The sequence below is a fragment of the Dicentrarchus labrax genome, unplaced genomic scaffold (genome assembly GCF_905237075.1).
Source record: "Dicentrarchus labrax unplaced genomic scaffold, dlabrax2021, whole genome shotgun sequence".
NCBI classification, from domain to species: Eukaryota; Metazoa; Chordata; class Actinopteri; family Moronidae; genus Dicentrarchus; species Dicentrarchus labrax.
This window is the reverse complement of record NW_026136719.1, coordinates 34787853-34812532: the sequence shown is the minus strand read 5'-3', so window position 1 is coordinate 34812532 and position 24680 is coordinate 34787853. Positions and strand designations below refer to the sequence as shown.

The window sequence follows — 24680 nt, the reverse complement described above, 5'->3', positions numbered from 1 at the left end:
CATTCATGCAGATCAATGATCAAGATTTACAGTTGTCGATGTGAACTAAAACAAAGGTAATATGCTCAATATATCAGAAATAATCGCACCGATGTAAAACACAACTTGTCTAGTGTACTTACTCAGTGGATAACTGTCCATCTGGTCCCTCCAGTATGAGTCGCTGCCTCCAATTTATTTTCGGGACATGGAAAAAAGTACAGCTCTGTTTATCAGAGAGGGGAAATTTGTACTGACTGTACAAAACACTGCGTCTCTAGGGTGTCGCGACGCAACAGGTCCCACTCCGAGCAACACAGGCACTCCTCTTCGGTGGCCATAGCTTCACAATGTCCGCAGGTGCACCACCAGTTTCCCGAAGTAAGAGGCTGTGTTGCGGCATTGACTACCGGTAGCTCTCTCTCGTAGTCCTTTCACGGAGCTCCCGCAGCTCTTGTTGCAAGTTGCAAGTTGTATTGTGGAACAACACTATTAACTGAAACCAAAGTTATTTAAAAAAAAAAAAAGGTGTAAACCTCAATAGGCCTCTCTGCATCTTCCCTCTCTGTGGCAGCTGATAAGGTGTCTTCATCATCCTCCTGTAATGAAACAGAATGATTGTGTTATATTCTACCCATTATGACAAATCTGTGGAATATTAAGAGTACTTACAACAGCATGGAGGTCTGGTATGGCAGAAGGCTCCACGAGACAGATTACACCATCAGTGACTGGTAGAAGATGAAGATTAGACAGTTGATGATTACCCAGAAAAGTGCCCCACCTAATTTCATTTTTTTTTTTACAATAGTGTGCAGGTCCCATCACAATTTTTCAAACTCTGAGTCACCTTAAAATAGATTGATATGTGAAAGCAACAACAGCCAATTACAAAGAACTGTAGCCTCCTGCTACAAGAAAAACCAGTGTGCCAAGTTGTGTCTAAGATGAATGGGTGGCCATTACTGAGCGAACACTAGAAAAAGGATTCATGTACATGCCATTCATTTGAATAACTTACCTATTATGTAGGCCCCTGTGTCCTGGGGCGTGGCTGGGTCTGATGAGCTCGCCTCAGAGATGCCCTCAGCAATGGGTCGCCCACTGTTCTGACTGAGGGCCATCTCTTCAGCCTCTGTGAGAGGTGGTGGTGGTGGACCGCCACCTGTTTTGCCGGCCTCAGCATTTTTTCTGTTGGCTATAATGGAGGTCAAATTTAAACATATCCAGAAAACACACATTTGGAGACTTGTATGTATAAAAGGTATTTAGGTGTTGCTTTCATGTAGACAATATTAAATACTGGCTGTGTTGGGATTTTTCTTTGTTTAGCAGATTTCCCTAATTACTTAAATATATCTATCACATGTTGAATGTAGCCACTAAATGCTGTTTAATGAGGGCAGGCTAAACAACATCACAATTGCTTGTACTTAAACTATACCTTATCTGTTTGAACTACATTTTCATATTTCATCTTTAGTTGGTGCCTGTTGGGTTGCACCTGTGCGCACACATATGAAATATAAATGTTGAGTAAGTGGAACATTCAAGACAAAACATTTCTTTTTTTTCTACAATTAATATTCACGCATTGACTCGGTCAGCAATTTTTTGCCACGCGAGCTCCCGCTCTTTTGCTGCTGCCACAGTATTGCTTTTTTAAAAAAAAATATATGCTGAATTTCTGCATATGCGGTCATTAATATTTCCAACTCCACTGGGGAGAAATAGGGGGATCGAGGCTTTTTGTCACTTGTTGCCATGGTGAATCATGTTATCTGTGTTCCACTGATGAGGGCTTTTTATATCCTCATGCACGGGCTTCACTCAGGGTTACCTTGACTCAGAGTTGATTGAACTAAGTGTTATCACCTGTTCTGAAACCTAAAACTCAGAGTTTGACAGCTCAGAGTTGGTCAACCGAGAGTTAAGGTTTTAACTTAGAGTTTGTTAATCTTGCTTTCTGAAACGGGCCCCTGCTCTATTTGAAAGTGTCCTGAGATAACTTCTGTTATGAATTGGCGCTATACAGATAAAATTTAATTGGTTATATTGGTGTTTTTATTCTCTTATTCAATTACGTCCATTTTATTTTTTATTTAATTTCTGATTTCATATATTCTAATTTAATAGTTTCTTAGAGGGATATTTGTCTCTTTCAGTGTGGTTGAACCATTGTAGTTTTGTTTTCTCTTCTCAATGAACAAAATATAACCTTTTTATAAAAAAACCTTAATACAAAATAAAAGACCATTGAAAAATATAGTTATAATCTAATTGTACCATATCAAGTTATTGAGGCAGGAGACCCAAACATTTCAGTGGGAGCGCAAGTTCAATTCAATTCAATTCAGTTCAATTCAATTTTATTTGTATAGCGCCAATTCATAATAGTTCATAAAAGTTATCTCAGGACACTTTTCAAATAGAGCAGGTCTAGACCGAACTCTTTATAACATTATTTACAGAGACCCAACAGTACCACCATGAGCAAGCACTTGGAGACAAGGGCAAGGAAAAACTGCCTGTTAAAAGGCAGAAACCTAGGACAGATCCTCCGGCTCTAGGTGGGTGGTCGTCTGTCTCGACCAGTTGGGGTGAGAGAGACAGAGAGAGAGAGAGAGAGAGAGAGACAGACAGACAGGTGCACAGTAACAACAGTATTGGCAATGGAAATCTAGCAGGACCATAGCAGGAGGCTCCACCAGGATCGATAAGAACCTGCGAGATGAGAAAGCGCAAGAACTCCGGGGAAGAAGTGAAGTTAGTAACATGCATTAATGGGACATGAATGAGTGCAGAAAGAGAGAGGAAGAGAGGAGCTCAGTGCACCATGGGAAATCCCCCGATAGTCTAGGCCTATAGCAGCATAACTAAGGGATGGTTCAGGACTCACCTGATCCAGCAAATCCAGAAAATGCATGGATTAGTTTTTCTGCATCTGTCTGTGATAGGATGTGTCTAATTTCTGTAATATTATGTAAATGAAAGAAGGCAGTCCTAGAGGTCTGCTTCATGTGGGAGTTAAATGACAAATCCTGATCAAAGATAACTCAAAGATTCCTGACAGTGGTGCTAGAGGCCAAGTTAATGCCATCTAGAGTAAACTAAAGTTTTTGGGGCCAACAAGAATTTCGTTTAACATCAGAAAATTGTAGGTCATCCATGATTTTATGTCCTTAAGACATGTTTGTAATTTAGATAATTGATTAATTTCATCAGGCTTGATCGATAGATATAACTGCGTATCATCTGCATAACAGTGAAAGTTAATGGAGTGATTCCTAATAATGTTGCCTAAAGGGAGCATATATAAAGTAAATAATATTGGTCCAAGTACAGAACCTTGTGGAACTCCATGACTAACTGTAGTATTTATTGAAGATTCATCGTTAACATGTACAAACTGCGAACGATCTGATGAATATGACTTAAACCAGCTTAGTGCGGTTCCTTTAATGCCAATTTGATGCTCAAGTCTCTGTAAAAGAATGTCATGGTCAGTGGTGTCAAATGCAGCACTAAGATCTAATAATACAAGTACAGAGACAAGTCCATTGTCAGAAGCAATCAGAAGGTCATTATTAACTTTAACCAGAGCTGTCTCTGTGCTATGATGAACTCTAAATCCTGACTGAAAATCCTCAAATAAACTATTGTTATGTAGAAAGTCACACAACTCTTTGGCGACTACTTTCTCCAGAATCTTAGAGAGGAAGGGGAGGTTAGAAATCGGTCTATAGTTGGCTAAAACCCCTGGGTCAAGAGTGGGCTTTTTAAGAAGGGGTTTAATTACAGCTACTTTAAAGGACTGTGGTACATATCCTGATAATAAAGAAAGATTAATCATATCCAGTAAAGAAGTGCCAATTAAGGGAACAACTTCTTTAAGCAGCCTAGTTGGGATCGGGTCCAACAGACGATGGCTTCGATGTAGAAATGATTGAAGTTAACTGATGAAGATCGATAGCAGAAAAACAGTCTAAATATATATCTAAGTTTACATTAGCAAAAGTCCCTGAACTTGGAGAGCCACTGATAACTGTTGATGGCAGTTGGTGATTAATTTTCTCTCTAATAGTAATAATTTTATTATAGAAGAAGCTCATGAAGTCATTGCTACTTAAGTTTATGGGGATATGTGGCTCAATAGAGTTGTGGTTCTCTGTCAGCCTGGCTACAGTGCTGAAGAGGAACCTAGGGTTATTATTTTCTTCTATTAGTGCTGAGTAATAGGCTCCTCTGGCATTACGGAGGGCCTTTCTATAAGTTTTAAGATTATCTTGCCAAATTGAGCGATATTCTGATCATTTGGAAGAGTGCCATTTCCTTTCAGATTTCCTAGCTATTTGCTTTAACTGGCGGGTTTGGTGGTTGTACCACGGTGCTAGTCTCCCATGTTTTAATAATTTCCTTTTTATAGGAGCGATAAAGTCTAATGTTGATCGTAGTGAGCCTGCAGCACTATCGACAAGATTATCAATTTCAGAGGGACTAAAGTTGTTATAGGACTCTGATAAATTCAGACATGGCATTGAATTAAACACTGAAGGAATCTCCTCCTTAAATTTAGCTACAGCACTGTCAGATAGACATCTGCTGTAGGAAGTTTTGCCTAATGGCTTATAATCTAATAGTATGAATTCAAAAGCTATTAAATAATGGTCAGATAGGAAAGGATTATGTGGGAAGACTATTAAATGTACAATATCAATGCCATATGAAAGAACGAGGTCAAGAGTGTGATTAAAACAATGAGTTGGTTTATTTACACTTTGACAGAAGCCAATTGAGTCTATTAATGATATAAATGCATTACTAAAGCTGTCATTGTTATCCACATGAATATTAAAATCACCCACAATAATTACTTTATCTGATTTAAGGACTAAACTTGATAAAAACTCTGAGAATTCAGATATAAAATCAGAGTACGGACTATAACAAATAGAACTGGCTGCAGTGTTTTCCAGGATGGGTGAGAAAGACTAAGAACAAGGCTTTCAAATGAATTATAATTTAGTTTAGGTTTAGGGTCCATTAAAACGCTCAAATCATATATGGCTGCCACTCCACCTCCTCAGCCAGTGCCTCGAGGAATGTGAGTATTAATATGACTGGGGGGGTGGATTCATTTAGGCTAACATACTCCTCGTGGGACAACCAGGTCTCAGTAAGACAAAGTAAATCAATGTCATAATCTGATATTAATTCACTAAAACAGCTTTTGAAGACAGAGACCTGATATTTAACAGTCCACATTTCATTCTTTTATTTTGTGCTACTGAGGAGTTAGTTTGAATTTTTATTAGGTTTTTATGTTTAACTCTTGTTTTTATTTCTTTAAATAATTTAGGTGGTCGGGGGACAGACACAGTCTCTATGGGGTTTTGGGTGGGTGACTGTTCTAAAGAAAGCACAGAGAAGTGTGTAAGACAGCAGCTCTACTTCCTGGTCCCAACTCTGGACTGTCAGGTTTTAGAGATAAACTTATATTTCTAGATAAGAGAGCCGCTCCATCCAAAGTGGGATGGATGCCGTCTCTCCTAATCAGACCAGGTTTTCCCCAAAAAGGCTTCCAGTTATCAATGAAGCCCACATCATTTGCTGGACACCACCTCGACAGCCAGCGGTGGAATGACGACATGCGGCTATACATGTCATCACTGGTCACATTGGGCAGGGGTCCAGAGAAAACTACGGAGTCCGACGTAGTTTTAGCATAGTTAGACACCGACTCCACATTAATTTTGGTGACCTTCGATTGGCGTAAATGGGTGTCATTACTGCCGAAGTGGATAACAATCTTACTGTATTTAAGTTCAGTCTGTAACCACAGTAAATGTGTACCAGTGTGCATGTTGGAACTGTTAGACTGGCTGCCAGTGTCTCCTTCAGTGTTCAAATCATTTACTTAGAAAGCAAAACCACAATACAAAAATACTCTACTACAAATGAACGTCTTGCATCCAGAGTTTTACTTTATTAAATATACAGAATCATGAGCAAAATATGTTTTTGTGGGACAGCCCTTTCCAAAGTGTAAATATATACTGATTAACATTACTGATTAACGTTAAAATGCTCTGTTTTACAGAGATCTTGATTCAACTGTAGGATAATTTTGGAGGATGTAGTTTGCTCAAGTGTACTGCAAATACAGAGAAGCGTTTTTCTCCATCCCCACTCTCTCTGTGTATACTGTTTTGTGTAACAATGAAAGTTAAACCATATTTTCTAAGCTCTTCAAATGTCACCCTGTCTCTCAATTAGAATAACTCTCTAAATAAAGGTCAAATAAAAAAGCTGCGGTCAGATAAATGTAGTGGTGTAGAACACACAGTAGAGTATAGAGCAGAACAAAGAAAGAACTGAGACCTGAGTATAGGTACTTCTTTTCACTACTGCTGAGAATTAGAGTTGCTTTAATTATTTAGTCCCTGTAGTTCAGTCAAACCTCCCACAGAATAAACACACTCAAGAGTCTTGCCCTTTGAGGTCTTAAGTTAAGACATCTTAAGTTAAGACATCAAAGAGCAAATCATGTTCCAAGAGATTTGTGATTTTAGCCACGTTTACATCCGGTATTAACAAGCATCTTGGCTGATCCGATCACAAGTACAGGTGTGAATGTACCTGGGACACAATGAGGATGTGTTGAGATCCGATTGCTTAGACCACATTTGGAAGTGGTCTGGAACACATTCTTTTAGCAGTGTGTATGTAATGTGTCCTGGGTATCAACTGACGTCCTGGAAGTACACAGGGTACAGACCCATTATTTGCATATAAGAAAGTGAGATCTGATCACTTGAGACGCATTTTAATGCCAGGTGTGAACAGGGCCTTTGTTCTGTCTCATACAGTTTATTACTGACTTGATTTTCAAATCTGTTAAACACGCTGAACCACTGCAATACATCCACTGCAAGTTCAACACTAAACAGTGCGTGCAGTCTCTGCTTGCATTGATCCAGTTGAATGAGGATTGTGGACATTCCCACCACAATGTAAAGGCACAGACTCTCAGACGGATGCAGGTACTGCTTCACACTCCAAACCCTCTAATAAATCCACTGCAGACCAGTCACTTGCTGCTTCCCGTGCTGAAAGCAGCTAAGTTTCCCACTTTTCTGTCCTCCAGAGGTCGGCTCAGCTCTTTATCCTCCTCCTCGTCATCAGGAGATGTTCAAAAAGAAATCCCCTCAGAAGTTTTGATGTAATCCTTGAAGTCAGTTGGGACACTCAGCATTGAGCAGACCTGGACAATAACAGGTTAGTTCAGCAGCTGCTCTGCTAATGCAGGATAGTTGCATATAATTCACAGTAGGATAACTTAAGACATTTATACATTAATATTAATGAAAAAAATTTCTCAAACTGCACTCTTTCCCATAATGGAAAGGCTTTGGGCTGCTGTAGCGCGTTTGTCGTCATGGGTCATACAAATGTAAATAAAAGTAACTACAGAAAAAAAAAACTTCGTAACTAGGATACTCGACAATGTTAGAAATATCTAGGAAAAAAAAAAGAAAAATTGCACAGAGCACTTGCTCACAGAATTCACTGGTAGGCCTAGTAAACCCCAGTGTTATTCATACTTGTTCAATGATGCAGGGTTTATAAAGTGTCTCAGGTCATTACAGGTAGCTGGTCAGCTCACTTGCGTAGCGCTTCAGGCTGTGGTCACCACAGCTACGGTCTCTACATTTTTGATTTAACCGTAACATTAAATTTGGCCACAGCCCATAAATAGGAGTTCAAATCAAACACAGTCAAACAAATCAGTTAAAAGTGCAGTGCATGTTTTCATCAACCACTAAAACAAATGTGATCATTAATAAGCTGTATGCATGTAGAGGACTGTCTACAGCATTTCCACTGGCATTCTTTGAGAACACCACTTGTTGAATAGACTAGTGACAGATAGAGTCAGATAATGAAGTGGATTGGTAAATGGGAGCCAGATGAAAAGGGAGTAGTTTTGCGTCCGGTAAACCCACTTTGAAGCATCACACCACACAGCGTATACTACCAAGAGTAGGTTTTTAATGATGCAGCTTCATTACAAGTACTTTCCATCTCCGGTGAATTGACTACGGTTTACTACAGTTTTCCTCAAACCCAGGTTTACATAGGCGATCTGAGTAAAAAAAAATAATAAAAAACAATTAAAAAATTCCAGCACAAAATAGATTATTTCCAGGATATTTGGTAATTTTAATTAATTTCCATGACTACAAAACAAGTACACACACACACACACACACACACACACACACACAGAGTGACATTTTGTATTTATTTTCAAATACTGTGTCGAAGCTAAAGTAAACTGCCAGCTTATCTCATTCAAAATGCTGTGGCTTAGCTTATACAACCAGAGTTTTAATGGACCACAGTTGAGATCAATACCAATATCAAATTCAATACTCTGATCATCCCTGGGACTTCCTTCACTATCAGCAGGTTCAAATCAATGTTGTACCTGTCTGAACTTGGCCCGGAGTTTGTCCATGTTCTCTTGTAGGTGTGCAGACTGCGGATCATCATGAGGGGAGTTCTGGATCAAACCCATGAGCGATTCCAGTGCTTTTATACGCTTTCTGACACACACACACACACACACACATTTTATAATCAGTAAATGTTCTTTGCACATGGATGGCTAAGTTCACTTGATGTGTATTTCAAAGTTCAGTGTAGAACATTTAGGAGGCTCTATTTAGAGAGAAAAGGAAAATAATATGCATAGGTATGTTTTTATTAGTGTATAATCACCGGAATATATAAGTAAGCAAGCAAGCACAGAGTTACAACGTGCTTTACAAAAAATCACATACATACATATGGGTCCATACATACATATGGGTCCATACGGAAGATAAAACAAGATGGAAGGATAAACTAAAAGAGACGACTGATGAGAAAACAAACAAGGAGATCTATAAAAAGGCTTGCCTGTAGAGGTGGGTTTTGAGGAGCCACTTAAAACTGTCCACAGATTCAGGGAATTTGAGTGAGTTTTGCAGTTAGAGCGGGGGATGGATACAAGGCCTAGATTTGAGGAGCCAAGTGGCCAAGGAATGGAATGAGGAACAAGGAGATCTGAAATGTAACTGGGGGCAAGGTCATGAAATGCCTTCTCGGTAAGATCTTATAGTTGATTCTGAATTTTACAGGAAGCCAAAGAAGGGATGCGAGAACAGGAATAATGTGGGACCGACAGCTGGTTCTGGTTAAAAGTCTGGCGGCTGCATTTTGTACTAACTGTAAACGATCTAAGGAAGCTTGACTGATGCACGTGTAGATGGACTTACAGTATTCTAGATGGGAGAAAATTAAGCTGTGAATTAATTGTTCAAGATCACTGGATGACAAGAAGCTTCTGATTTTTGCAATATTTTGTAGCTGCAGTAGGACAGGACTGGACAAGTTTTGTAACATGGTCAAACGTCATATACTGGTCAAAGATGGTACCCAGATTCTTAGCAGTGGGTTTGATATTCGTCCGTAATAGTCCAGTAAACTGATCAACTGCAGTGACAAGGTTTTCAGGACCAAATAAAATGATTTCAGTTTTGTCAGGATTTAGGTGGAGAAAATTAAGAGACATCTAGCTAAATGGTAAATGGTAAATGGACCTGTACTTGTATAGCGCCTTTCTAGTCTTCCGACCACTCAAAGCACTTTTACACTACATGCCACAGTCACCCTTTCACACACATTCACACAGTGATGGCAAAGCCCATTGAACAAAAACTAACTCATTCATACACATTCACACACCGATGCACATCGGGAGCAATTTCGGGTTCAGTATCTTGCTCAAGGATACTTCGACATGTGGCAACAACCTTCCGATTACAGGATGACCCGCTCTTCCTCTGAGCCACAGCCGCCCGAAAACACTCGTGGTTGATTTAGGTTATTGGGTTTAGCAGAGAAGTAGATCTGTGTATTATTGGCATAACTGTGGTATGACAGGTCATGGAAGCGGCTGAACAAATGACCTAGAGGAAGCATGTACAGGGAGAACTGAACTGGACTAATAACCAACCCCTGAGGGACACCACATAGCAGGGGAGCAGAGGAGGAAACATGATTATTTATGCAGACATCGAAGTATCTATTAGTCAAATAGGAATGAAACAGAAATGTTGTAGGAACTGTGTCACGGGAACTGGTAGAGGGATGCATGTGATCGACAGTTTTTTTAAAAAAAAATCTGCAGAAAGATAGGAGCAAAATCAGACAGTAAAATGGGACGACTGAACATTGCAGGGGGCAGAACAGTGAATTGAGACCTTAGACCAACGATCTTGCCAATGAAAAAAGACAGGACTTTTTAACAGTCAGCAGGAGAGGAGGCATGAATAGCAGGAAGAGATGGCGTTACAAGCTGGCTAGTAGTAAATGAAAACCTTGGGTTATGTTTATTGCTAACAGTCAGGTCAGAAAGGAGGAGCAACTCTGCACCAGAGACTTGGAGCTGTTAGCAGTTAGCATGCGGCCGTACTACCTTCCGAGAGAGTTAAGTTATTGCTGTAACTGTGTACATCCATCCCTTGGCCGTCGCTGCTACAGATCAGATCCACACTGTCGTCTCCCAGCTTCAAAACCAGCACCTCCAATCCCTCCTCCTCATCTCCGGGGACTTCAACCATGCTTCCCTGTCCTCTGCTCTCCCCACCTTCACCCAGTACGTGAAATACCACACCAGGGACAATAAAACTTTGGACTTGTATGCAAACATCAAGGATGCATACACCTCATCTCCCCTTCACCCGCTTGGTCGCTCAGATCACAACCTTGTCCATCTGGTCACAGACTACACCCCTGTGGTGAATAAACAACCACCTGAGAAGAGGCCTGTGAAGGAGTGGTCTGAGGAGAACAGTGCTAGGCTCAGAGACAGCTTGGAGACAACAGACTGGGATGCACTCTGCAGCCCCCATGGAAATGACATTGACAGTATGACCCACTGCACTATGGACTATATTAATTTCTTAGTGGAGAACACTGTGCCCTCCAAGTTGATAAGGTGTTTTCCCAACAACAAACCCTGGGTGACCTCTGAGATTAAGGCCCTGCTGAATGAGAAGAAGAGGGTCTTTAGATCGGGGGACAAAGAGAAGCTGCGCAGAGTCCAGAAGGAACTCCTGCAAAAGATCAGGAAGGGGAAGGACAGCTACAGGAGGAAACTGGAGAAGCGGCTGGAACAGAACAACGCCAGGGATGTCTGGAGAGGGCTGCAGAGCATCTCAGGCCATGGAAAAGGAGTGGGAAGAAACCAAAGCAGAGGGGACAAGGACTGGGCAGATTAACTTTCAACAGGTTTGATTCTGCCTCCTCTCCCTCACCCACCCACCCACCCTGATCCCACTTCACAACTCCACTGGCCAGCTCCACCTGCCCCTCCACTCCTCATCCTGCCATCTTCAACACCTGTCCCAGCCCAGTGGAAGACCTCCTGTGTGGTCCCGTTACCAAAGACACCGCGCCCCAAGGAGCCTAACCACTTCAGGCCTGTTGCCTTGACCTCCCACCTGATGAAGACCATGGAGAGGATCATCCTGAGACATCTGCAACCCCTGTTGGGCACACAGCTGGACCCCCTGCAGTTTGCTTACCAGCCTGGTATTGGGGTGGACGACGCAGTAATCTACCTGCTGCACAGATCCCTGTTACACCAGGAGGACAGCAGGAGCACGGTGAGGGTCATGTTTTTTGACTTCACCAGTGCTTTCAGCACTATCCAGCCGTCACTGCTCAGAGTGATTATGGAAAGTGTGGGAGTGGACCAACACCTGGCTCATGGACAATAGATTATCTCACCAACAGACCGCAGTATGTGAGGCTCCAACACTGTCTGACGTTGTGCTCTGCAACACAGGTGACCCTCAGGGTACAGTGCTCTCTCCATTCCTCTTCACCCTTTACACCTCGGACTTTACCCACAACTCCACAACCTGCCACATCCAGAAGTTCTCAGATGACACAGTCATTGTTGGATGCGTTTCTGAGGGGAACGAACTGGAATACAGGACTGTCATCAGGGACTTTGTCAGCTGGCGTGAGCTCAACCAGCTTCAGCTAAACACTAGCAAGACGAAAGAGATGATTGTTAACTTCAGGAGGAAAACATCCCACTTCACACCGGTGAACATCCAGGGAATGGACATTGAAGTGGTAGAAAATTACAAATTCCTGGGTGTTCACCTCAATAACAAACTGGACTGGACTGACAACACCCATGCTCTCTACAAGAAGGGCCAGATTCGCCTCCACCTGCTGAGGAGACTGAGGTCCTTCGGAGTAAGCAGGGCACTCCTCAAGACTTTTTATGACTCTGTGGTGGCTTCAGCCATCTTCTTTGCTGTGGTCTGCTGGAGAGGGGGTAGTACGGACAGGGACAGGAAGAGACTCAATAAACTGGTCAGGAGAGCGAGCTCTGTCCTGAACTGTCCTCTGGACTCCATAGAGGAAGTGGGTGAGAAGAGGATGTTATGTAGGGGGTGAGAGGTGTCGTCCATGATGGATGTCAGCTTCACTGACACTGGGGGGTCCCTGAGTAGCTCCTTCAGCAGCAGACTGTTACACCCACAGTGTAAGGAGAAGTTCCGCAGGTCTTTCATCCCTGCCGCTGTCAGACTCTACAACACCTAATCAATGTTGTAATTTCTGTTTTTCAAATTACCACCATACCTTTACCACTTTACCGCATTTATTTATTTCACGTAAAATGCTGCTGTGACAAGGGAATTTCCCCGTTGTGCGATTAATAAAGTAATACAATACAAAAAAATAGTAATACAATACAATACAAATCTTTAATAGTCTGGTTCAATTTAAACAGTAATTCCCTCATGTAGAGGCGGTGGACTTCAAGTTTGTACTTTTTCCAATTTTGCTCGGCCTTCATATAAACCCTTCTTTGTTGTCCAATGTTATCGTTAATCCACAGGTTTTATTAACTAGGGCAGCTCTGGGTGTATATGGAGCGGATAATCAAGTTCTGAGGTACACAAATTACAAATTATTGATCATTAATATTGAAGTAGTGAGGAGGGGAAGTGGCCAGACTAGAAAATGGCTACAAAATGAGGCTGCTGAGTGATTATTAAAGACGTGAGAGTGGGTTATACGTTTCTGAGATGATGAAGCAGATAATGTGCATCAATACATTTGCACAATACAAGATAACTTCTGTTATGAATTGGCGCTATACAAATAAAATTTAATTGAATTAAACTGAATTGGTCAGACAAAATCATGCATATGGAAACTAAGACAGATCCAGAGTAAAAACTAAGTCAAGGATGTGCCCACGGTTATGTGTAGGGCCAGAGACGTGCTGCACAAGGTTAAAGGATTTACAAATGTTTAAGAAGTCTGTGGTAAATGGATTTAAAGTTTTATCAATATGAATGTTAAAGTCACCAGCTATAATGGCCTCATCAAATTTGAGCACAAGAGAGGACAGTAGCTCAGAATTTATTTAGGAAAACCACTGCTGGAGTTGGAATTTGGGGGACAGTAAATGATTATACAGCAGATGGGGTTTTCACGCACAATTTAAAAAGTTAAGATTTTAAAACTTTTACGGCTGAGTGGAACAAAGAAAGATGGTTTTTAAAGACAATGCAATACCCCCACCCAAGCCTGTTAGTTTTGCTCAATTTAAAAATGTGTAACTGGGTGGGCAGGCTTCAGCCAGGTTTGAGTAAGAAACAGAAAATCAAGGTTATGGGATTTAATTAGATCATTGAGAAGGAAAGATTTATGATCCCGGCTCCTCCTGTCACATGTTGAGCAAGATACTGAACCCTGAATTGCTCCCGATGCTGTGAATTCTGACAGAAAAATAAGAGGCGTCAGACAGAAACCCCTTGGCGTAGGTGACTAAACTTCACGTCACCAAATCGAGGCGAGGGGAGCAGACCGGAAATAAGTACTGGCTTCCAGCAGACTGTCGAAAAAAATTGGATCATCCATCTTGTCACTTCCGATACGATCACGATACCTGAATTTGGATATCGGCCGATACCGATACTATTCCGATACCAAAGCTTTGTTTGCTTTAATATTATTATTATTATTATTATTATTATCATCATCATTGTTGATTTTATGAGGCTGAAATAAACTTCTCTCAACAGGCAAGTATGATATGTACGTACGTATGCATGTATTTCCCAAAAGGCAACTTGAGGTAAGTATAAGGTCAGAAAAGGAAGTCAGAAAAACAGGAAAAATCCCATCCTGAAAACAAATATGCAATTGTAAGGGTTTCAAATTGATTTTTGAAATTGATTGATTTATTAAATTCCCAAAATGTCAAATATTTGAAACATAAGAAAAGTGCATTAAGTGTAAACATCTTACACACACACACACACACACACACACACACACACACACAAAAACAGTGTGCATCTGAAGTGACTCTAGAAGTGATTCCTGACAGATCCTTTGGTCTTTCTGCCCCCTGGCTAAAAAAAATCCTTGTGCTGTTTCGTGTGGTGCTTTTTTTAAATGTTTGATTGCGTTGGTAGTGTACGACGCGAGGGAGCTTCAGCCTCTGCTATCCTGCTAACTGGCTGCAAAACTGCGGAATGGATTTCCTGAGCGGGGGCGTGTCTCATAACTCTGTCTCATTGAGCTGCGCCTCCGTTCAGAAAATCCATTCCACAGTTTGCAGCCAGCTAGCAGACTAGCCGGCAGGAACCACCTGTGGAGTCATTTCAGCAGACAACGTTAAAGCGCAGACAAGGCTCATGGATATCGGATATCGCCGCAGGTTGGATTGGGAAAATCCGATACGTGAATTATGCTGGTATTGGTCCAGATACCGATACTGGATCGGTCATCCCTAATTATATAATAATAATAATAATAATAATAATAATAATAATAATATATTATTATCAGCTGTAGAGGACTGGGTAATGTCCTTAACGCAGGCACCAGGCCAGACCACCTGGAGAACACGGCCCGAGAGACAGCAGATAATGTGTGGGCCTGTACTTGTATAGCGCCTTTCTAGTCTTCCGACCACTCAAAGCGCTTTTACACTACTTGCCACATTGAGTGGTGATGGCAAAGTCCATCGAACAGAAACGAACTCATTCATACACATTCACACACCAATGCACGGCATCGGGAGCAATTTGGGGTTCAGTATCTTGCTCAAGGATACTTCGACATGTGGCACCAGGAGCCGGGGATCGAACCCACAACATTTCGATTAAGGAAGGATTAACGACCGCCCCGTAGCAGCTGGTGGGAAAAGGGGAGAACAGGACTCCCATAGGACCCACAAACCGGTGGGATTGGGTCGGTCCTGACAAACACGAGAAGGTAGGCCATCCTGACTAGCACCAATCCAGGCCAGGGAGGTGGGGCGACCCTCAGTAGTGGTGAAGGCAGAGGGTGGCTGGACCAAGGCTGGATCTGTGACAGTAGGGGAGCCATCAGCCACCACATCGGAGGCTGGGGCCTGGCCAGGAGATGGGCGGTCACTTAGCTTGAGCGTAGCTTGTTTTTGAGATCCTGCCTCAGCCGGGATCACGGGACCTGTGGTGATGTAGGCAATCTACTGTATAGCTGTTTTTCCTCTCACTCCTCCAGTGTGTGTACTACACCACTAAACATCTGTCAATGAGCAGCTCTCATTCTTCAAAGGCATACCATTAAATCAGCAAAATACAATGCCAATAATTGCACCCCCCCATTGACAACTATTAAAGCTCCCAGCTCCCTCCTGCAGAGTGCTGATGTGAAAACTGGAGTCAGATAATGACCTTGTTTGAGAAGAACATACCTTGATTTGACATCTGTACAGTGTTGGAGGAGACATTTCCATGTGATGGCAAACCCATAATAGAAGGAAATCTGTAGGAGGTCAGAGGGCAAGAGACAGTAAACAAACCTGAGAGGGTGAAGGGATTTAAAGAAACACAACACAACTTATTCCTCAATAAAAGAAGCCAACTGCCTGCTAAACCCTGTTAAACTGACCATTAAAAAGGCATATTATGCAGGATTTGTCTGCTGCTGTTTATAAGCGCACCATTCAAAGTTGGCTCCTCCTTCCAGCACCTTTAGCTTATGTAAAGCTACATAGAAAATGAATGAGGAGAGGGAGCCACATTAAAAACTAAATGTTCTGATTGTTTCACAGCAGTTACATTCTAAAGCACAAAAAACAAGGTCACACCTCCACACAACCCTTCAGGAAGGACCCTTATTTCTGAGTTTAACTACTTTATGTACACCATGGACAGGCAGTAATCTTTCTCCAAAAGGAGATGTGTTGGATTCACTTCCCTGATTTATTCATCTCCAGTGGTGTGAATAAGGCAATTTCCTTTGCTTGTTTTTTTATGAAGTATTTCTAATGCTCTGCATACAATGTGAGGCATGTTTTTGAGTTTTCATGGATTTAATATCAATTCAAGCGCAGCAATATTAAATCATTAAATGGGAGTGCCGTCTAGTCCTTTGCTTAATTTGACTGTTTTGTCATACAGTGTTGCGGAGTAGGACGTCCATCGTGGACTGCCTGTGGATTGTTAATTGAGATGCAACAGATGTCGTGACTGACGACATATTGTACTCCAGAGGGTGGAAGTAGCTATTGTGATTCACTCATAGAATGTTCCATTATCAAGGTTTATGACAATGTATGCATTATGTGCTTTCAGGGCAGTCTGCATCGTAAGTAAAAATATCAATGTTCAATTGAACAATTTTCTTATTGCCATTTATTATTATTTATTAAGTGTCTTTTACCATGGCCTAGCACAGAAACGTCCTGTACACAGCAAAATAAGAAAATACAGGAAAAGGACTGCAGGGTCTCTGCAGATACAGCAACCACTTAAGCAGACACCATGAAGATGCTCTGCAGCAACCCGCGGCTAAACCTGTGGATTCAAAACAGACGCAACTCGACAGATCCTTCCTTTGCAAACTGCCGGCAAACTCTGCCCGCGCGCAGAAGTTAACAGAGTCTGTGGCCGTCATATATATATATATATATATATATATATATATATATATATATGTGGACCTACGACCGTACAGTGTCAACAGGTCTAATGAATTATTTGTGTAATTAGGGACCGAGCCAGCGACCGCGAGTCAAAAGGAAACGCAGTGTTTGGATTAAAAAGCAGCAGACCTTGAGGACAATCCACCCAGCCAGAATGAGGGGTCTGTCGTTGAAGGTACAGAGAAAGAGAGCTGAATAGGAGCCATGCCCAGCTTTTTAATGACTGATGCAAACATTTAAAGAGCAAGGCTGCCGACGGCCGATAGCCAATATATAATGCCAATATCAAAGCAAAGAAACATCATGTATAAGTCTGTTCTATTTTACAGGAAATTCAGGCATGTGTTTACAGCAGGAGAATTATAGTGCAGGGCTCAAAACCAACTTTTTCTACCACCCTTACAAAAAAGGGAACGATAACATGGTTCCACAGCAGCCACACTGACATGGCTACTTGCATTTGTGTCTGAAGAAATGTTCTGTTCATCAGCCTTGTGAGCACAGACATCAGTCGATATATTTTATCTCAAAATGCCAAATAATCGGCCCATCAGTCTAGCATTTGTGCATACGTGGATGTTATGTCAATAAATAACTATATACCGTTTTATTATATTTTATTCCAATGTATTTATCCTTTATGTCATTCTATGAATTTGATTATATTTTGCTATGTGTGCAGCATTAAGGAACGACAAACTTTCACTTCATTATAAAGTTGTATCATGATGAATACATTTCCTTAATAATATAATATAAGATAAGTTTAAAATCACACACAGCTGGTGTAACAGGCTGCAGAAGGGTATGACTGAGGTACTGAACTAGGGTTAACTTAGATAATAGCAGAAAACAACAGACACATTCCACCTACAGTCACATTGACTGCGCTGCTGACTCACCTCAGTGGACAGCTTGGCCCCATGAGAGGCTCCATGTCTGCGGCCGTCCTGCAGTCCTCGGCGGGTCCCTTTCTCAAATCCCTCCCGGTAGCCCTCTCCTCGGAACCTGAGACACAAGCACAGCCTCACTTACTAGTAGGGTGGCCATTCGTCCGGCTTTTAAATGCCCTGTCCGGCTGCAGGCGCAGCCTTAAGCCTGACACTCGTTTGTCCTCCTTTTGAGAAAATAACTAAAAAGGTCCGCCTTTTGACACATTACCTCGTTAGTTTAATACTTATTGGCTAAAAATGTGTGTCAAAATAAGTAATTTCATTGGTTACATTTTCTTGTCATTACCTATCAACAAATGGCTAATTTTAATATTCAAATGAGCCATGTGTTGATTCGCCACCGATCACCCAGTTGCAATCAAGCTCTCAGCGACAGAGAACATAACGTGAGCTAACGTTGGTTGTTGGACTGAAATTCTGAATATGCTCATACTCATATGAATAGGTAAAGTCTAGGTAAAGCCTATACATCTGAAACAGAAGTTGCTGCATTTTTTTTAAATCCTTTATCCAGATAAAAACATTACTAACAGTTTCTGTATGATGTTTATTAGACCTATGTAATCTGAATTGGAAGGGCACGTTGTCATGAGCTGTGTCTTGTATATTTATTATTAGCTATGTGGTATGTGTATGCACCTTTATGTAATCTGGTGGAAAAACATTAAAATTTAAAACCGGATCATACCAAACAAATATCTGCTTGCGTGTCCCCGTGTATGCAAAGTGTCCTCCTTTTTGATGTGAAGGAAATGGCCACCCTACTTACTGGTTATCGCTAGAGACTAATCTTTATTCTATTTCAAAACGTTGGACGCTGCTTGGCGACATGAGTAAAAAACCTGTAGTTGGACACAGGCTTGGTTTGTTTATACGCAACAGTTAGCTAGGTAGCTAACACCTTTCAGCTTCTTTTCAACGGTCAGCCTAAATACAGTTCCAGTGAGTCAGAGGGTTTTGGGTTTGGGGTGTTAGCTGAACGGACAAACGTTAACGTTACAACCAGGAAACATTAGGCACGTGCCCCGGTAAACAGGTCAACATTTAACTGCCAGAAAACTCACCGTTCATCCGCCATAATAATACAGTCAAACATATCTTCACTTCCTGAACCACCAGCCATCACCAGCTTACTTACGAGCTTATCCTGTAAATACAAATGTTTGGCAGCCGTGCGCGCCCTAATATATACTGACAATGTGTGCGCCAGATGCCAATGTAGGGCTGCTAACCGCTTACTGTTCCGGCTCTACTTCCTCCCTCATCAGAGCAGTGCTGCCCCTAGCAGCATGGAGGTGAACAGTCACCATTTTATACTTACAGTGGTGTACCTTTTCAGTCAGTGGTGGAAAAAAAAAAAGTCAGTATTATTAAATTACTTTGTGATACTAAGTCATTATTTTGAGATACAAAGTTAAAATATTGAGAAAGTTTCTCATTACGATGACTTACAGAATCTTTTTGTCTCCTCACACTGGCAGAAATGGGCACCATACATATCCGTTACTTAAGGTAGAAATACCATAACTACTACTTAACAACAGTACTTGAGTAAATAAAGTAAAGTAATATACTCATGAAATAGAAAAAAACCACAGTTCAACAAGAACAACTTAAAACTGAAGAGAGATACAGATAAAGCTTACAGCAACCTGCCACCAGTGACTCACCTTTTACGATCAGTCTGGTCTCACTTCACAATTGTGCCATAAAATGATGGCCCACACTGGTCAAGCAAGTTTTTTGTCTGATATCAACCACTGTAATTATAAAATAAAATGTAAATAAAATGTTCAGTTAGGAATGTTAACGCCTCATGGTTGGATAAGGACTTAAAAGAGTCCTATATGATGGAAAGAGATCAAGCTAAACAGCAATTTCATCTAGTTTTCAATCAGATTGGCAAATATATTGCAAATTAAGAAAACAGAGGGGAGTTTTAAACAGTTATTTTATAAACAAGATAGATAAGTTAGATAAGTACCATTCAGTCTTAGAATACAGATTTATCATATAAATCAATAGACAATATTATGAAACAAAAAAAGTTACTTTGAGTTCAATAAAGTTAGTGTTGCTAAAGTTGAACTAATGTTAATGACATCCAAAAATAAACCACCTGGGGTGGATGATCTTGATGGCAAATTGTTAAAGCCCATAGCTTTCCCATGGTGCACTGAGCTCCTCCCTTCCTCTCTCTTTCTGCACTCATTCATGTTCCATTAATGCATGTTACTAACTTCACTTCTTCCCCGGAGTTCTTGTGCTTTCTCGTCTCGCAGGTTCTTGTCGATCCTGGTGGAGCCTCCTGCCACGGTCCTGCTAGATTGCCATTGCCAATACTGTTGTTGCTGTGCACCTGTCTGTCTGTCTCTCGCTCTCTCTCTCTCTCTCTCTCTCTCTCTCTCTCTCTCTCTCTCTCTCTCTCACCCCAACTGGTCGAGACAGACGACCACCCACCTAGAGCCGGAGGATCTGTCCTAGGATTCTGCCTTTTAACAGGCAGTTTTTCCTTGCCCTTGTCGCCAAGTGCTTGCTCATGTTGGTACTGTTGGGTCTCTGTAAATGTTATAAGGAGTTCGGTCTAGACCTGCTCTATTTGAAAAGTGTCATGAGATAACTTCTGTTATGAATTGGCGCTATACAAATAAAATTGAATTGAATTGAATTGAATTATTAATCAATGCTTAAGTGAAAATGTATGACTACAAGCATGGGCGATTTCCAAAGTGGTGCCTCTACCAAAAAATAAAAAGTTGCAGTTTTTCGAATCCAATAGTTGACCCATAAATATAATATCAATTTTGAGTAAGATAATGGAAATAATTGTGTATGACCGGATCCAATCTTATTTTTCTAATAATAATTTGATCACTAATTTCCAACATGCATATAGAGAAAAACATTCGACAGCCACTGCCTTGACTCAAATGGTTTATGACTGGCTTATGGATATAGAAATGAGTGACAGAAGGCAAATGGTATACTTTAATGGAAGTCATTCAGATGGTAAAGAAGTGAAAAACTGATTTCCTCAAAGAAGTTGTCTTGGGCCACTCCTACACAAAATTTACTAAAGATCTTCCTTTAGTTTGAAAAAAGTCACATATTTCAATGTATGCGGATGACACAACAACTTACTTAGCAGGAACAACAATAAGTGATTTAAAGACAAATCTAAACTTAGCACAAAAAGTAAGGAAATTTGTGTTTGGTAGATTATTTCTCTGTGGTAACAATGCTTTTTGACAATAAATTATATACCGTTGGAAAGCCTGTTTAGTTTCCTTTCAAATGGTGCCCCATTTGTAAGGAACATGCACTTGTGGGATGAGCAGCAGAGCTGAGTATGTAGCAGTAGCGTGTGGAAGAACCATACACAGCCACAACAGCCTGGCACCTCCTCCTCATGCTGGTCACACACTGCTGTGGGATGGCATCCCATTCTTCAACCAGCATTTGTCGCAAGTCAGCCAACGTGGTTGTGTTGGTCACTCTGGCACGAACAGCACGCCCAAGCTGATCCCACAAGTGTTCAATGGGGTTGAGGTCAGGACTGCTGGCAGGCCATTCTATCCTCTCCACTCCCACATTCTGGAGGTAGTCTCTGATAAACCCCGCCCTGCTGTGGTGACCAGCATGAGGAGGAGGTGCCAGGCTGTTGTGGCTGTGTATGGTTCTTCCACACGCTACTGAGGCTCCTGTTTGTGAAATGAATAAACTGTTAAATTGCCAATATGTCTTGTTTCTTCAAACTTCAATCATCCAATCCACCAAACACCAAACAAGTCAATGGCAGAATAAGCTGTTTGGCATTGGCAGAGAAGATTTGGCAAATTTTTCATGGGCGCAACCCACATACTCAGCTCTGCTGCTCATCCCACAAGTGCATGTTCCTTACAAATGGGGCACCATTTGAAAGGGAACTAAACAGGCTTTCCAACGGTATAAGATTTATTGCCAAAAAGCATTGTTACCACAGAGAAATAATCTACCAAACACAAATTTCCTTACTTTTTGTGCTAAGTTTAGATCTGGATTTGTGGGTTGGATAAACAGTAATAAACTTATTTTGAATGTGTCGAAAACAACCAGTTTTGTAATAGGAACAAACTATTGTTTATGTTCAAAACCAAAGCTTGATCTCAGTATAGATGACAAGTTAATAAAGCAGGTGGAAGAAACATACACATACAGAAAGTAGTAAGTAAAATGGGAAATTTTTGTCTGTAATAAAAGTGTGCATATTTGCAAGATATCTGATACAACAAACTATCAAACAATTAACTCAAGCTTTGGTTCTGAGTAACCTGGGTTATTGCTCAATACTTTGATCCAATACTTCACTTGCTAATAAAATCACAGTTGGTTCAGAATTAAGCGGACAGAGACAGAGTCAGGGTGCTGCTATTTGGCATTGTTGGCTCACTGGAAAGGTTCTGCTACACTAAATGAAGCGGAACAACAATTAGTATCATTAGTAACACCTGAGGTTACCCTACTATTACATGTCAAAATGGCTGCTGGGAAAAAAGGTCTATCCATAAACATCTTACAATTCTATCTATCTTCTATCCCCCAACCAATCCATATACACTTTATGATATACTGTATATCTGTGTTTTCTGGTGGTAATTGATATATCTTACTTACGAAATATTGTAAATAAGTGGGTAGCCTTTTTTCTAATATTTTTTTTTGTGAAGTGGGCTCAATGCATAGACAGACATACATCTCTGCACATTTCAATAGTAATCAGGTAAATAAAGGTGGCATCTTTGCATTGTTTGTTTTGTCCAACCAACAGAGTGTGGCATTTTTAACTGACATAACTGAAACAATTAATCAGTTATAAAAATAGTTGCTGATAATTATTGATCAAGTAATTGTTTCAGCTCAACAAAGAAGTCACAGCAGCCCACTTGCCTGCTTGTTTTTTTTTTTTTTTTTTTTACAGCATTTTCTTTGTCAGAAGCAGGACTATCTACTTGGGATTTTTGTTGAAAAACTAAAGGTGGACTTTTAGCTGAAGTCTGTCCACCTGTCAGCAGAGGGCACTGTAAGACAAGATGAGAGATGAAAGGCGGTTTCTCCTGCAGGGTCTGGTTCTGCTGAAACAACCTCTCTGTAGACTCCTACCCTGTGAAAAGGAAGCTAAAGGCAAACACGAGCGACTTTGGATGTTTATCACTCGTGTTGAAAACAAATAGTTCCAAGTCCAGTATGTTTTGTATTGATGCTACCAGGAAAGAGGGGGTGTATGTCACCGAACCCCCCTATAGTCATGTTTTCCCTCTAACAGCTGTGAAAACACAGCTGGAGGTTTTGGTTGTGGGATTATCAGCAACATTAATACAGATAAATGATTGAGTTCTACAAACATCTCTCTGAGGCAAAGTGTCACTGGTCCTGGTGTCACACAGACCAGTTACCTGTCTGGAATATGTACTCATTTATGGTATTTAATTGTCCTCTGTTAACTCTCTAAGGTCATGAATGACTAAACTAATTTGCCGGCTGTTTGTTTTTTCAGTACCTTTTTTGTAGCCGGATTAGGTGGTCCTGGGGCAAGAAAAATGTTGTTGAGCCCATACTGAGCCCACCATGTCTCCCACTTTCTGTGAATTATGTATGTGTCCTGTCATATGCATGCTGGATTACCAACTCGGAAATGCCTCAAGGTCAAGGTTTGTGGTAGTCCAATATAATGTGCACCACTAACACATAGTCTAAACTGAACAAAAGACAGTTTTATAATGTTCTGAAGCAGCGTGGGATCATGGGAGCTGTTGTCTTCACTACAAGTGCCGTCATTGCAGTCAGCTTCTCCTGTTAGGATTCCTTCAGTGTTCATCGTTCAGGAGGTTTATACCGGGAATTATCCACAGAGATCTCCTCCTCTCCAAAACAACAGCCCTGTTGATTAAAAACGCTAAAAACACTAAATAGAGCAGTTCCAGTTTAAAAATCACTGCTTCTCCCACACTGTTGGACAGACCAAGGATGTCCTGGAGGGGCTGCGAGCCGAGCTGCTGCTAACGTTAGCTCAGCTTGTTTCTCTGATAACTTAAGATCCAGATGTCTAATGACTAAAATCCTTCATCCTGTTCAAATCTAGAGTTAAAAAGATCTAAACAGTGGATGGTAAAATGTGGCTTCAAACTGGATAAAAAGTCAATGTAAGAAAGCTTCTGTCTGATGCATGCACAAAGGGGATATGACGCCATTGACAGGCAACTGGTAAAACAGCGTTACCTGAATAAAAATACAGATTTCTCTGAGTTTTAACACAAAAACCCAACAACATATTACTTGGGTCTAGTATTTATAGACATTTTAATGTTGAAATGTAACTGTAAATGTATTACAGCTTAAATGCAGCTCTTGCAGTTTTACCTGACCTTGAGGACCTGTCTTTTAGAGGGGACCTTTGTCAAAATCTAGTTATATTGGTGTTTCCAACATGTTTTTAATTTGACGTAATGTAAATGATCAGTGTGTAACATTTAGGAGGATCTATTGTCAGAAATGGAATATAATATTCATAGGTAGCTGTTTAGCGTGCATACTTTTTGATTTTGTCACTTTTCCATTGTAAACACACTCCAGACTGATGCAGCAAGAAAAGTACAGGTGGAACTACGATAAAGAGGGCTCCATTAGGTAAGCCAGTAAGCCAATATGGA

General features: G+C 41.0%; 1 protein-coding gene across 2 annotated transcripts; it reads right to left on the bottom strand.

Moving 5' to 3' along the window:
• Positions 1-5943: 5943 nt before the first annotated feature.
• On the bottom strand, positions 5944-19245 carry lto1 (LTO1 maturation factor of ABCE1). Of its 2 annotated transcripts, none has more exons than XM_051380097.1 (5): positions 19059-19242; positions 17944-18049; positions 15809-15879; positions 8471-8588; positions 5944-7243 (listed from the first exon to the last, which is right to left on the bottom strand). In XM_051380097.1, exons 1-5 carry the CDS (start codon positions 19115-19117, stop codon positions 7172-7174), a joined length of 426 nt encoding a protein of 141 aa, XP_051236057.1. In that variant the 5' UTR covers positions 19118-19242; the 3' UTR covers positions 5944-7171. The 2 variants fall into 2 exon arrangements, with proteins under 2 accessions (XP_051236057.1, XP_051236056.1); XM_051380096.1 differs by lacking the exon at positions 5944-7243 and adding an exon at positions 8012-8125 and having other exon boundaries at positions 19059-19245.
• Between the last annotated feature and the right edge of the window lie 5435 nt (positions 19246-24680).